This window comes from Alligator mississippiensis, chromosome 1 (assembly GCF_030867095.1).
Source record: "Alligator mississippiensis isolate rAllMis1 chromosome 1, rAllMis1, whole genome shotgun sequence".
Lineage (NCBI taxonomy): Eukaryota > Metazoa > Chordata > Crocodylia > Alligatoridae > Alligator > Alligator mississippiensis.
In genome coordinates, this window is record NC_081824.1 from 302,930,513 (window position 1) to 302,944,357 (window position 13,845).

General features: G+C 43.1%; 1 protein-coding gene across 2 annotated transcripts in view; it reads right to left on the reverse strand.

Moving 5' to 3' along the window:
• LOC102561407 (amine oxidase [flavin-containing] A) overlaps window positions 1-13,845 on the reverse strand; it is a 63,631-nt gene that overhangs the window by 4,115 nt on the left and 45,671 nt on the right. For both annotated transcript variants that reach the window (XM_019487231.2, XM_006270298.4), the window contains exons 7-14: window positions 11,216-11,365; window positions 8,596-8,755; window positions 7,539-7,635; window positions 5,864-5,917; window positions 4,186-4,243; window positions 3,667-3,764; window positions 2,051-2,162; window positions 438-500 (exon numbers count right to left, since the gene is read on the reverse strand). In XM_019487231.2, the coding sequence (XP_019342776.1) occupies window positions 438-500; window positions 2,051-2,162; window positions 3,667-3,764; window positions 4,186-4,243; window positions 5,864-5,917; window positions 7,539-7,635; window positions 8,596-8,755; window positions 11,216-11,365 (792 nt within the window). The remainder of the gene's footprint in view (window positions 1-437; window positions 501-2,050; window positions 2,163-3,666; window positions 3,765-4,185; window positions 4,244-5,863; window positions 5,918-7,538; window positions 7,636-8,595; window positions 8,756-11,215; window positions 11,366-13,845) is intronic.

The following is a 13,845-nucleotide window of genomic DNA, read 5'->3' on the forward strand; positions in this document are numbered from 1 at the left end:
GCTGGGCTGCATTCCTGAAAATCAACTATCAGATTGATATCGGCCGAGAAAATTTTTATTGGTGTATCCCTATTTGGTCATCCAAAATTATTACAGGGATAGGCTCTATAGGCATGTCTACACTTGCATTAATGCACCCTTGATACTGCGCATTAAGCTTAGTACCTCTAATATAAGGTACTAACTAAATGTGCTGTAGCTGGCGCTTCTGCGTAGTAGTGAAGGTGTGCCGTCTTTTTGTGATGTGTACCGCGCAGTAGACTAATTTTACTGTGCATTAGCATAGCTTTTGATGTGACATGCTAATGCGCAGTAGAATTAGTTTACTGTGCAATAAGGTCTCATGTAGACGTGCCCCATGAGAACTTAACTAGGATTAGAAGCAGCAATACTGGGTTTAACTATTGATCTACAAATACATGCAAGAAAAAGCTTGCCTTTGACTCTGGTTCAGACTTCCAGATTTCACTCTCTGAGATCTTTCCCATCTTGCACAGTATCTGGAAGGATAATATTTATACTATATGAGCAATGATGTTTTACTCAATAACCACAATTTAGAATATGAGGAAAATGAGAACCTTATTTTTTCCATATGCTAACAGTAAGAACAACTTAAAATCTCTGAGAAGAATAGATATTATTAGCTGGAAGTGCCTTGCATCAGAAAATGTATGGTGATACATATGTTAAATATCAGCAAGGGAAAGAAAAAGGACTGATTTTTGTGCTTCTTGCAAAATGTGATGGCTCTACACCAAACTTTTGAGCATTTCTACAATGTTCTAAAGATTTTTACTGACTCATTTCTCCCTCATATAAGAGGCTAGATTTCACACAGGAATTCACACATGCTGCCACTTTGCCAGACAGTCACTGTAAGCTTCATCTCTCACCAGACACAGGTGAAAATATGCTATCATACAAGAATCTTTTCTGTGGCCTGTCTGAGTAAGGCTGAGTTAAGTTTAATGTTGTCTGTGACTCATGAGAAAGAAAATCTATTAGAAGTGATGCTTGTTAGATAGCACACCATCAGGATGAGGGATGTACATTTGTGTATCTGAAAGTACTTGATTAAGGAGTTCTTCCTTGGCCTTTTGAGGAGTATTGCTAAAGCAAAAGACAACAAATATAGATGTAAAAGCAGCAGAAGTTTTCATGAATAAGAGTATCTCTAGCACAGACAAGTAAATGCTGCTGTAATTACCACTCTTAATACATACAGCAGGGTAGGAGTGTGATTTGAGTGAAGTGCAAGTAATTATAAAATCAGTGTGGCATCATATCAAATGGAAGCTATTTCCCAGATTCTCCATTCTGCTTAAGTCCCTCTATACCACTGCTTTGGTGTTAACGGCCTGAATAGAGCAGGTATTTGTAATTTATACACACTGTAAGGTTCTTTCCGCCTCTTAGAGTGGTGTGAAGTGGCTTTCATGTTACTGCTACCTGGCTCAAAGTATGCTGCTGGGTTTTTTTAAACAGACTTATGAGTTCCCCATTATGAGCTGATGAAGCTTGTCTCAATCTACTCTGTCAGTGAGAGAAAAGCAGAAGGGAGTGATCAAAGGAAGGACAGTAGGCAGATTTCATGGGCCTGTGACAGGAAGTAATAGCACATAACTAACATTTTATTATATATAATGAATATTATATTTGAAAACAGGATGCAACTGATTCTGATGCAAGTTACACTAATATGTTGGAGGGCAGCTTTGGACTTGAGGCATTAAATTTTAGACAAAGTATACTGCCCAGATTTGGATTTAACACTTCAACTGAGTGATATATTCTATAGCATTCTGCTTTCTATGACACTATAATTGCATTGCTTCACATCATTTAATAACAACATGCAGAATACATTTTAAAAAGCCTTCTCTCTCAAATTATCCTGGAATCCATCACCTTAATTCTACTAGTCCTCTTCCCCAGTTACAATACCTATTACGCAGGATGACAGATACTGAAATCAAAACCTCTGTGGTTTGTCTGGTCTCATTTGGGCCCTTAATAGAGATGACCAAAGAAAATTGGCTTATAGTACCTCCCTTGCTGCTCTCTCTCCAGCCTGCACAGCTCCTTCCATGTACCCGCTCCATTGGGTAGCTGTCTCTGTGCCAGCAAAGTAGATCCTGCCAAATGACTCACGAATGATCCTTTAAAACAAATGCAAAATGTCAAAGGCTGTGTAAAGGAAAGCTGATGATCCTTCTACAAGCACTTTATTATGCTTGACACCACAGCCTATGCTTAATTTCTCATGAATTCTTGCAGGGCTGACATGGGAAGGGGAAAAAGTACCTTGAGTTAGCATTTACTTGTTGCTATAATTTTAACATTACTCAAAACCCAAGTCAAAGAAAAATCCAAGGCACAAACAAATCAAGCTCCAAGATCCTCCAAAATCTAGTGACCCATAGAGTCTGGGTGGTTAAGGCATGTAAATTTCTATATTCAAGAGCACACAAGTATCATGGCTGGCTACCATTGGCTCCCCAGCACAAATAACCAGGTACCCCTTTTCAGATGGGTTAACTGGAGGTAGCTTCTGACAAAAGTCAAAAGCAGGGGTTCAGTTTATACCCCTGAAGCAGTAGCCAGATGCATGTAAACCAGTACATCCCCGAAGTGATGCAAGTCTTGTCTTAGTGCTCACAAAAGGAGCAAGCCAGAGAGCCTCAAAAAATGCACTGTAGTTGAATGGGTTTATTTTTCACTGCATGGCTGTTTTTCTGAAATTTTGCCATTACAAATGGTGGGCTGTCTGTAGCAATGGGTTGTTGACAACAACTTCTAGGTGCAGAAGAACTTTTCAGTTTGAATGTCAAAAGGGAAAAGACAGAAGAATCCGCATACAGAAGGGAGGGCTGGATCTCCTCCCTTGCTTCACTGCACAAAAACTCCACAAGCCACTTGAACCAACAGAGCCATAGGAATGGTGTTCCCTTTCCACAGGGGAAAGTATCTATTCTATTGTGGCATGGATGGACCTTCCTCAGCCACTTGAAATTGGCTCCTCTTAAGGCAGTCACCAGCCTTGCTGCTCACTAACGGCACTCAGACTAATAAAACAGAGTTCCTGCATGTTCAGGGCATCTCCCAGCTCTCTGACACAGGACTAGGATATTCCATAGGCAACTAACAAGTGGTTTGAGAAAAAAAATGTTAATGGCAACCACTGTGTCCTTGACAAGGATGTTTGATTTATTTGGCTGCCCCCCAAAAGGTTTTGGAAGGTATATCAGGTTCACCACAAGTTGGCTGATAACAACCAGCCATTAATCACTAGTACCTAATATATTCCATAAGGCAGTGGTTCCCAGACTCTATTCTACAGATGTCAGGCCCCAGGTGCCTATATAGTGCTTTCAATTAAATTTTGAAATTTGATTATGAACCCATGAGGGTCTATGAGAAATGAGGGTTGATGGGGTTCAGTTAGTCCAGGTTGACAGGTGGTCCAAAATGTTTGAGAACACTGCCATAATGAAAACAACAATTTCCTATAAATATAATTACATTTAATATACCTAATTACATGTCAATGCTTGCTGACTTTAACAGGGCCTGGACGTCACTGTATATGCTCTGTTCAGTACAGTACATATGGCAACAGTTACAAACAAAGGAGAATGAAAAGCAAAGTATTATTTTACGTACCTTCCATATTGAGTCATTATGCCTGGTGGGAAGTAGACTGTATAACAGCCACCTGAATACTGTTCTGCACTCCAGTTCTTCTCTTCATAATGCACTGGCTGCAACAGTGAATAAAACGTGAAATAAAGAAAACAGACAGTGGCTAGAAAACTGGAAACAATTAAATATAGGTACTCCTTTAAGAACAGAAAAACCAGATAATGTTAAATGATAAAGGAACTACATGGGGCCATGTTAGTACAACCCGGTATCACAATGATTTACATTTCTCGAGCACTGACCTCCCATACAGTATTTAACTGTATTATCTTCTCCTTTCTAGTACAGCATGAGATAGTGAACTCATTTCTTCCTGCACTATTTGGGATTCACTGGCTACAGTAGGAACTATAAAATCAGATGGCACAATCTAAATAATTTTGAGAGATTGATATTTTAATCTTGCCCTTGTTTCACCATCAAGTAGAAGTGGCTAGCACTGCTACAGTATAAAGGCAAAAAAATACACCAGTATCTTACATGTAAAGCCTCTTCTGAACCCAGCACTTTGGCATACAGCTCACAGATTTTCTTTTTCCTACATGAAGATGCAAGCAGTAGTCAGAAGACAAAGGAAAATGAAACTCAGCTATTTTAAAAATTACAAAGTATTCCCCCCCCCACATGAAAGCAACCTTTTTGGGTGAAAATGATCCTAAGTTCATGTTCATAAGCCAAATGTTCAGACATTAATGCCTAGGGGAGGGCCTAGCCAGTATACAGGCTTGCCTCCAGGGCAGATGGACTCACTCTGGCCCTGACTATGGAAGAGGGCGGAACTGTCCTGCAAGATACAGGAATCTAGGTCACAGGGAAAGGAGGAACTGTTAGTAGGGGAAAAAGACCCTCTCCCCCTTGTTGGTGAGTGCCTGGAAAGGTTAAGATTTTGGTGCATGCTTGTTTTTGTTTACTCCATGGGATTGTATTTCTGTTAAGAATTAGTTTAGATACCAGGAGGACCAGGAATGGCAGTAAGATGAGTGGTTTAGAGGACACCCGGCAGAGTGCCCCCAAGCATGCTGTGATCATTAACCTTGTAAGGGCCAGGGGCACCGAGAGGGATAGGGTGAGGCAGGGAAGCTGGGCCAGAAGCAGCAGCCCAAGGCTAAAGGCTACAGCCGGACAAAAGTGGGCTAAAGCTGAGGGGGCTGAAGCCTAGACAAACTGCATAGAGCCCGAGGTGCAGAAACTGTTGAGCCAGAAGGCTATGAACGAGGACTGAACATATGAGGTATGGGTATGGCTAGGAGCAGTAGAGACCACGAATAAGGCTCCTAAGGCATGACTGGTAGTCTAAGGTACAGATAGGGCCAGTAGGGCCATGAATGGTGCCTATAAGACAGGATACATGCCAGCAGGGTGCAGAATAGGTCTTTGGTAGCAGACAGGGTCTAAGAATACAAATAGGACTGAGGGTCTGAATAAGTAAATTAAGTCGGGATAAGGGCAGCACTGATAAGCAAGTGACTCCAGGACTCTGGGGAAGCTTCGCACAGTAATATAACATGTTTGTCAAAGTGTGGCAAGTGGAATAGCAAAGGGGTACACAGAGGAGCTGGAGTGGGGCAGATTTAGCATGGCTACTAGCAGGGAGCCATGGCTGCTTTCAGCAGCCTGTCCTGTTACAGAGCTCCTGTCCAATGCGGGGCAAGGGGTGACGTGTTTTGCCCAATAAAGCAGATCAGCTGTGGCAGGATGCACCATGCCACAGCTGATCCACTTCAGTTTGGCGATGTTCGTTTCTACCTCAATAGAAATCTTCTACCATCTGGCCTCCACACAAAGTCCACCAAAGGTGAAGTATTTCTACGCTCTCCACAGTATCCTAATAGTATGGGTCTACGTGCAAGTGGTCAGGAGGGATACAGTGTAGAAACTCTGCAGTAGTCTGCAACTGCCACAGTAAAAACACCCCCCCCCCCGGGACAGCAACAGGCTAGTGATAATGTGGAACAGCTGACAGTACTTGGAAACTTTACAATATTCTTAAAAGGGATTTATTGGGACATGGACCTGTTTACAAAAAGTTCTGTTTGGCCCCAGAAGCTTGCTGAGTCCTGGCATCTGTGGCTGCTGTGTGTGGACACAGAAGTGACTTTGAAGCTTCTTGAAGAAGAAACTTTCATAAAATAAATATTTCTAATTTGTAAATTCTTACCTCTCTTCCTTGCTAAGATGCACCAGCTTAAAGGCCTTTCTTGTAAGGATAAAACTAAAGAGAAAAAGTAACAAAGATATTGTGCAGTGTCAATATTCAGACTGATTTTTCAAAGGACAGGAGTAGGGTGTGTACTTGTAGGGACTTTAAAAATGAGAAAGGAATGAAACTAATGCTTATGTAAAATATGGTTTATAACAAGTAAAGAACAAAGCTCCAGGCCCATTCCTATCAGTAATTGCTTTAAGATGTATTCAACAAGAATCAAACTGATTTCTGGACTAGCTCCATTCTCTTTCATGGAGATACATGAAGGATGTATTTGGCTCCTACAATCTTTAATAAGGTTGCTTACATTAACATAGAGATGATCCCATGCTGATTTTGGTAGCAAGAAAAAAATATTTCAATTCCTGCTTTCAACAGTAACTTAAGAGGTACAGTAGGGGGTTTTATTGCTCTCAGATGGAGACATCTTTAACATTTTTGATCATGCCTGTGTTATAAAATTCAGTAGTTGCATAAGGTTTCTTCTCTATGGTGTTGCAAATGCAATTATATCACATAGCTATACAGCTTGTTTGGTAAATTCAACTTAGATTGAATTGGGATATCTTTTTCATTGCTTATATTCCCTTAATTCAATCTCAACTTAATAGCCAGTAAACACTATTACATTTTTTTCCAGCTCCTCTTCCAAATTGCACCTCTAACACTTGGCAGGTTCTTCAGAATCCCAGATCTTTCACTGAACAGCTGCTCTCTGGACTAATTACAAGCTGTTGTGAGGAACAGTCCTTCATCTCTCTTCAGTGCAGTGCAGATTTAAGACAACCAGTGACTTTGTGCTGACCGTATTTTCAGGATTCAGCGTGCTAAAAAATGAAGGCCCAGTATGTTCAGAGCCAAAGGCCTGGTAAATGCGACTAAGGATGGTTTGATCTCTACAGTGACAATTCAGCAAAACACTTAAGTGTGTGCTTATCTTTAACTATTTGAGTAATCTCTCTGGACTTCCATGGAAGCAGTCAACAACCTCTTCCTAACTGCCTCTTATACACTGAACTATTCAGGGCTGGTACTCCAGGGATGGTCCTCCAAGGCAGGGAGTACAGAGACTGGAAGGGCCTTCGTAGATACTGTCTCCCGAATTAAAGTTCCCTCTGAATACTGATGGCAGAGTACCGTATTCTCTCCCCCAAAGACAGATTGTTGCACACCTTGTTTTGGAAGGTACAATGAAGAAAAAAAGATTTTTCCAGAGTCATGGCTGAATGTAGGCTGGCTGGAGCGGGGATATCACTCACTCTCCTTGCAGACTCTGCAGCTGATGCTTTAACCCTGTCACAGCTGCATTGGCATCTTGAGCTGGGGAGTTTGCAAGGAGAGAGTGAATGATGCTAAAGATAAGACTCCACCCCACCTGCATGCAACCAGAGGCCAGCATGCAGTCAGCCCCTCGTAACCATTACAGCAGCCCCATGTCTCCATTTTGGTGTGGAAGACATATGCCACAGTTTCTGAGGGCTAATTTTTAGGAAAAAGGTGTGGTGTATGAGTAAATATGCTGTGCTACATGGGTCTTCCAAAATGGGAGTGATTATCACACACAGTATTCCACCCACTTTCCCCTGTAATCCTTTATTCAAACAACTATAAAGCAAGGGCTCCTTACCCCATAATGGCAGGCACAGATCCATCAGGTTTAGTGTCATCTAAGGTTATTGAAATTGGAGCTTCTTCATCCTCAATGACCATGCTGCCACAGTAATCTGACAGGAGAAAAGAGATTGAGATGGTTGTCAGAGATGATAAATGCTAATCATTGTTCACCGTAGTCCTTCAGTTGAGACAGAATAATTGCATGCACAAATACAGATAGGGGAATGACTGGCTAGGCTACAGTACTGCAGAGAAGGGCCTAGGGGTTACAGTGAAACAAACTGAATATGAGCCAACAATATGCTCTTTGTTGCAAAAAAAGTTAACAGTCAGTGTCAACAGGAATGTCACTTGCAAATCAAGGGAAGTGATTCTTTGGCTGTATTCAGCAGTGGTGAGGCCTCACCTGGAGTACTGTGTCCAGTTTTGAGCCTCACACTTCATGAAGGATATGGACAGTTTGGAAACAGCCCAGTGGACAACAACAAAACTGATTAAGGGCCTGGGAAGCACAATTTATGAGGAAAAGCTGAAAGAACTAGGGTTATTTAGTCTGGAGAAGAGAAGAATGGGAGATTTTATAATAGTCTTCAAATATTTGAATGGCAATTATAGAAAGGATAGAAATGGGCTTTTCTCTGTGGCCATAGAGGACAGGTTGAGGTGCAATGCCCTCAAGCTGCAGCAAAGAAAATTTAGGCTGGAGATTAGGAGGAACTTTCTGACTATGAGGATGGTTGGGCATGGGAACAGACAACCTAGAGAAGTTGTAGAATCTTCATCCCTAGAAATTTTCAAGAGCAGGTTAGACAGACACTTGGCTGGGGTGGCTTAGTCACGGATGATCCTGCCTGAAGCAGGGGGTGGACTAGGTGACCTCAAGAGGTCCCATCCAGGCCTACCTTTCTATTTCCTAATGAAAAGTTAAAATGTAAATCCCCAGCATTTTTTCATTCACTGATAATACCTAGAAACCTGGAACCATCTTTATAGCATTGTCTCTCTCTTTTTTAACTTCCCAAAGGAACAAACCTCTGGCTTCATTTTTCTAATTATTGATACCCACATACCCATCTTTCTCCAGAAGGCTTCCTTATAGTACACCATGCATTTGATGACAGAGCCCATAGGAAGACGTTGAATTAACTGGTTTCTCTTTGTTGGTAATTCTGGGTTGAAATGGATCTTTGTAGTCAGGCCAGGGGGAATAGCACTGATCACATACTTGCCCTGAAACAAAGCGCATTCATTATTATAGGCATGTCTAGTAACACTGTCTATTACTAAGGTTGATCAACAGTTCCCATTACAAGGCCCCATTCTCAGTTGCTTATAACTTTGCCAGGCTTTAATCAAATGAACTAAATTTTTCTGGGGGGTGGGAGGGGGCAGACAGGACTGCCTTAGACTTTTAATTTTTACTTTTACATTTCAGCCTTTTCTGAAAAGAAGCTTATGGACAAATGAGTGTTTTGCAAGTGTTTCTTTGAGCTCCATACTTTGAGGTACAGATTTTAAATGGCAGTGTGTGTCAGGGATGTGCCCTTTGCCATTCCCAAATTGTAAGCCTTCAAAGAAAGAAACACAGTTCACATATGCTCAGAAGGATTCTCAGTAATGGTTCATCCCAAGTGCTCCAAGCTGGGAAGAACTGGCATTGTCAATAAATGCAAAGAACTTTTCTCTTCTGCATTTAGTTACTTCCTTACTGGCATCCAGGCAGTGGGGAGGAGGAAAATGATTTAAATGCTGAGGAAGCAAAAGCAAATGGAAGGGTAAGGGAGAAGGAAAACAGTAGATTGGGAAGACTAGTCTGGGGAGCCTGGGACAGCGATGGGAGGTGAAACCATAACTGGGATCTGGAAGGGGAAGATTGGGACTCGTTGGGCAAGTAAAGTGGAACTGGGATAAGAAGTGTGAGAGTGAAAAACGAGATTGGCCGGAGTAGATATATGGTAGAAGGCATTCAAAACAGAGGGAAATGGAGATAGAACCACTCATCTCCAGAGCATGGAGTGGACCCCCTAGAATCTCATCATCCCTCTCCCTGAATCTCATCATCCCTCCACTGTCAAAATATACTTGTGAAATCCTTTGACAAAAAGGGCATGTCTTTCCTTTCTAGGGTTGGTCCATATAGAGACTGACAACCAACAACTGCCATCAGTAAATTTGTTAGCTCAAATGGCAAACATTTCTAACATGGATCTAAAGGTTACGGCCTGGTTTATCAAAGTCACTCTGGATGTCACTCTGATGACAGTTGATGAAATATTTTGTTCTGTTTTTTATTTTTTTAAATGGCAATTACACACAAAAAGATTTATGCTGGAAAAGACAGAAGTTAGGAAATACATGAATTAAGGTAACCTGTGCAACCTAATCTAGCTGCTTTATGAACATTGCTCAGTGTCAAAAGTATGCGTTCATTTTGAGGGTTTAATCTGAGATGCCTGGGACATGCATTTTCAGGGTACCTCTGTTGCTTTTATTTTATTTTTATATATATAAAAGGCTGTGCAACTTCTAAGTGCCTGGGGGCCACATGCTCAATGGGCCACACCAGCCATGTCTGCATCAATGGAGACCATAGATCCCTGGGGCGACATTCAATATGTCCCACTCCTCCCTATTACATCATGTGTCCTGCTGCTGCACCACATACCCTAGTATCCCACTCCTCTGTACTGTATGCCCAGGCACCCTGCCTCACCCTAAAAATCCCTGGTCACAGGCTCTGCTGCTGCTACATCATGCCTCTCGGGTGCCCCGGTATGAGGCAGGGGAAGTTGGAAGGAGAAGGAGCCCAGAGACCGCAATTGCTTCTGCGGCAAGAGCAAAGTGGGGGAGGAGGGGAGCCTGGGGGCCGCAGTGTAAGCCCATGGGCTGCCAGCTGGACAGTCTTTCTCTACACATTCAAAATACAGCTTCCACTGACTTCAGTTGCAGCTGAGTACTCAACACGTCTGCATCCAAACCCTGCAGCTTCAAACCATTTCTCAAAAAAGGAGGGACACCCAGGTAGTGACCTCCTGTGGGAAACTCATTTTACTATCTTTGCGCAAGAAGTCTGTGAAAAAGGTAGGGATGGAATCTAGTTTTAAATCTGCGTTGACATAGGCCATTCTTTCTCTTTCTGCAGTCCTCTGATTTGTCCCCTAAAAACCTTCCAAATGGGGACCTACAAGCTTTCTTTACTTCACAACCCTGATTTGCCCCCAGAGCCATCTTCATCATCTGTACTGAATGGGACAGGGGTCCTGTGGAAAAAATAGAATGTGATGATATACTTAAAGATTATTTTGTAAGGCTGAAGTAAGACTGTACAGGACAACCTAGTCATGGCCTAACCTCTGACTGCTTGGCTTTGTAATCTTAATAACGTTTTTTCAACACCATGCTATGTAATATAAACATAAATTACAATCAGAGATAGGAACAGGAACATAAAATGACACAGTCACAAGATAAAACAAAACATAGAAAAAGTAGACTAATGCCAGGAACCAATTAGCAATACACTAAGATGACAACCAGTCATAAATAAATCAGGAAAAGGTTTCAAAGTGTTTCAGGGCAGTTTGAGAAGTGGAAAGAAATGAATGTGTAGTGCTGATTGGATTTGGCTAAGAGCTGTAGCAGACACATCCCCTCACTAAATGCATCTCTCTCTCATTTTTATTGAATTACCTCATATTTCTCATGGTTTAGTGTCTGCACAATGACATTTTCACCTGACTGATCAATGTGGACTACAGGTCTCTCCAGTTTAACTCTTCCTCCAAGGCGTTGCATTATCTTCTCTGTAATCTGACCAGAGCCTCCAACAAACTTCCGCTCCTAGGAATAAAAAACCCCAAGGAAAAATCATTGTCAGAACAGAAGGGTCAATAATAAAGTCTGTTTCCACACAGAAAACATAGGGCTAGATTTCCAAGTGCTGAGAGCCCAGCACTCACCAGCAGGGCCAGACTGTCAATAGAGGTGTTTCATGAACCAACCTCAGTGGTCGCATCTATACGAGATGCTTTACTGTGCAGTAGACTAATCTACTGCACAGCAAACTGTCACCATGTAACTGAACAGAAACTACTGTGTAGTAAATTAGACTAATGCACAGTTTTATTCTATTTGTAAATACAGGTGGTAGATTAACTGTGCAATAGCTACCATGCAGTACTGCTCATATAGATGCTGACTGGGAGCAAATTTGCTCCTGGTCAGCTACATCACCAGGGAGTCACAGGGGGCGGGGGAGTTCTCTGTCCCCAGTGTGGGTGCTATTCAGCTCCCAGCTCCCCCCAGGAGCTGGAAGCCAATCAATGCCAGGACAAGGTAACTCTCTGCTCCCCCTTTCCCAGTGCTGCGTGGGCCTCAGCTCCTCACAGGAACTGGGAGCCAAGAAGTCCTGGGACTAGGGAGGCAGTGTTGGGAGTGCGTTCCCACTCAGCCAGGGGCTGTCTGGGAGTGTCTCACTCAGCTGGGGGCTGGCCGAAGCTGTCCCACTTGTGGGGCAGCTGCCAGCAAACCCCTGATAGGCAGGGATTCCCCACTCACTTGGTGGCTCCTTGGCAGCTGCCCCATAAGCAGCCAGTGCCTGGGTGAGCAGGGAAGCAGAGAGCTCCCCAGTCCAGCTGCTGCTTGGCTCCTGTGGGCGCAGCTCCGGCCAGGGGACAGAACAAGAACTGGGCTGGGACTCCCCCCTTATCTGGTGGCTTGCTGGCAGCTGTCCCACAAGCTGGATAGCTCCTGGTGAGTCCCCTGCTGTGCTCACTGGCAACTGTGTGTCCCAATATGCATGGAGCTGGGAGAGCTCTGCCAGCTGCAGCAGTTGCTGTCTCCTAGCCCCATGTACATCAGGACCCCTCCTGTTGTGCACAGGTCCAGGAGACAGTTGCTGTCACAGCCAAAGAATCTCTCCTGCCCCTGTGCACTCTGGTCCCCATGCCTCCTGCCAGCTTCCAGCCTAGCATCCCAGGAGAGCCTGGAGCTCCCCCTGGATGCTGCAGGGGGGCAGAACAGGGCAGGAGCAGCCCTGTACTCGTCTCTCCCATTGGGAGAAGATTTGCTTCCAACAGGGTACACATGTAGACATGTTCCTGGGGAAGACTTATTGTGCAGTATTTTCCTGTGCAGTAAGCCTATATTGCATTAATAGCACGTGTAGATGTGCCCAATGACTATTATGTCCATAATCTTGTGTGAGTTTGTCAGGTCATTAATCAGCTGGTTTAATGACTCATCCAAGCAAAGAAGTCAAAAAGGATCCTAAAGCAGACACTTTAGCAACTGCAGACAAACTATATAATAATGAATGGAGTTCTATTGCATTACATGTAAATGTGCTAAAAAAATACTCATATAGAACAAAAATACTAGCTTGTTTCTCCAGTGCTGAACTTATATAAGCCCCAGAAGCAAAACAGAGCTTTAAAAAGAATCTGGACCTAAGACAGACAGCACTGATCTTCATCTTTCCAGGGAGGGCACAAGGACTTTGTGGTCTGAAACAAACTGAAATTCTCCCTGTTACACATCTTTGTGATTCCAGTGTAGAGACCTGGTGGAAGTTTTGCACCAGTGGGGGCCAATTTTTTTTGGCAGGTGTGCCACAAATTAAGTCCTGTGGTCTCCCTTGTGCCATTCCAATGTTCTTCCCCTGCCCAATCAGCTGCTCTTCTTTTTGCTTCCTGCCCTATCTGCTACTATGATGCTTAACCCCAACCCGATCTGCTATGTGGTGGATATAGAGGCTGCCCATGCCACTTAGGACACACAAGCCATAAACTGGTTAATCCTCTTTCATTTTTCTAAGAGCCCAACTTCCCCACTTCAGCCATAAGAAGATGCAGGACCAGCCATGAACAAATGACTAACTGCTGCAAAAAGTGGTTTAAAAATATGCTTCCTCAGGTTTGTCCAAAATGAAGTGCTGCTGTACCCACATGGTGCCACTGAAGAGCTTGCTGCTTCCCTCTTCCCACTAGCTTTCTCTCTATACAAGATGCCTAATGTGTAGAAGACTAATTTTACTGCACATTAGTGCGGCAGGCAAAGCCTGTGCTAATGTGCTAATTTAGTCTAATGCGCAGTAGCATCACAAAAAACGCACCCATCTGCACTAATGCACAGTAGTGCCAATTACGATGCATTAAGTTAGTACCTGTCATTACAGGTACTAAGCTTAATGTGCCATAATTACGGTGCATTAATGAACTTGTAGACACACCCCAAGTGTACCAAATCCCAGAAATAAGGCTATCAATCTTCACGCAGTGCTGAGCCCATGTCCAAGCCACTCTCAGGCTTCTTGTCTTATG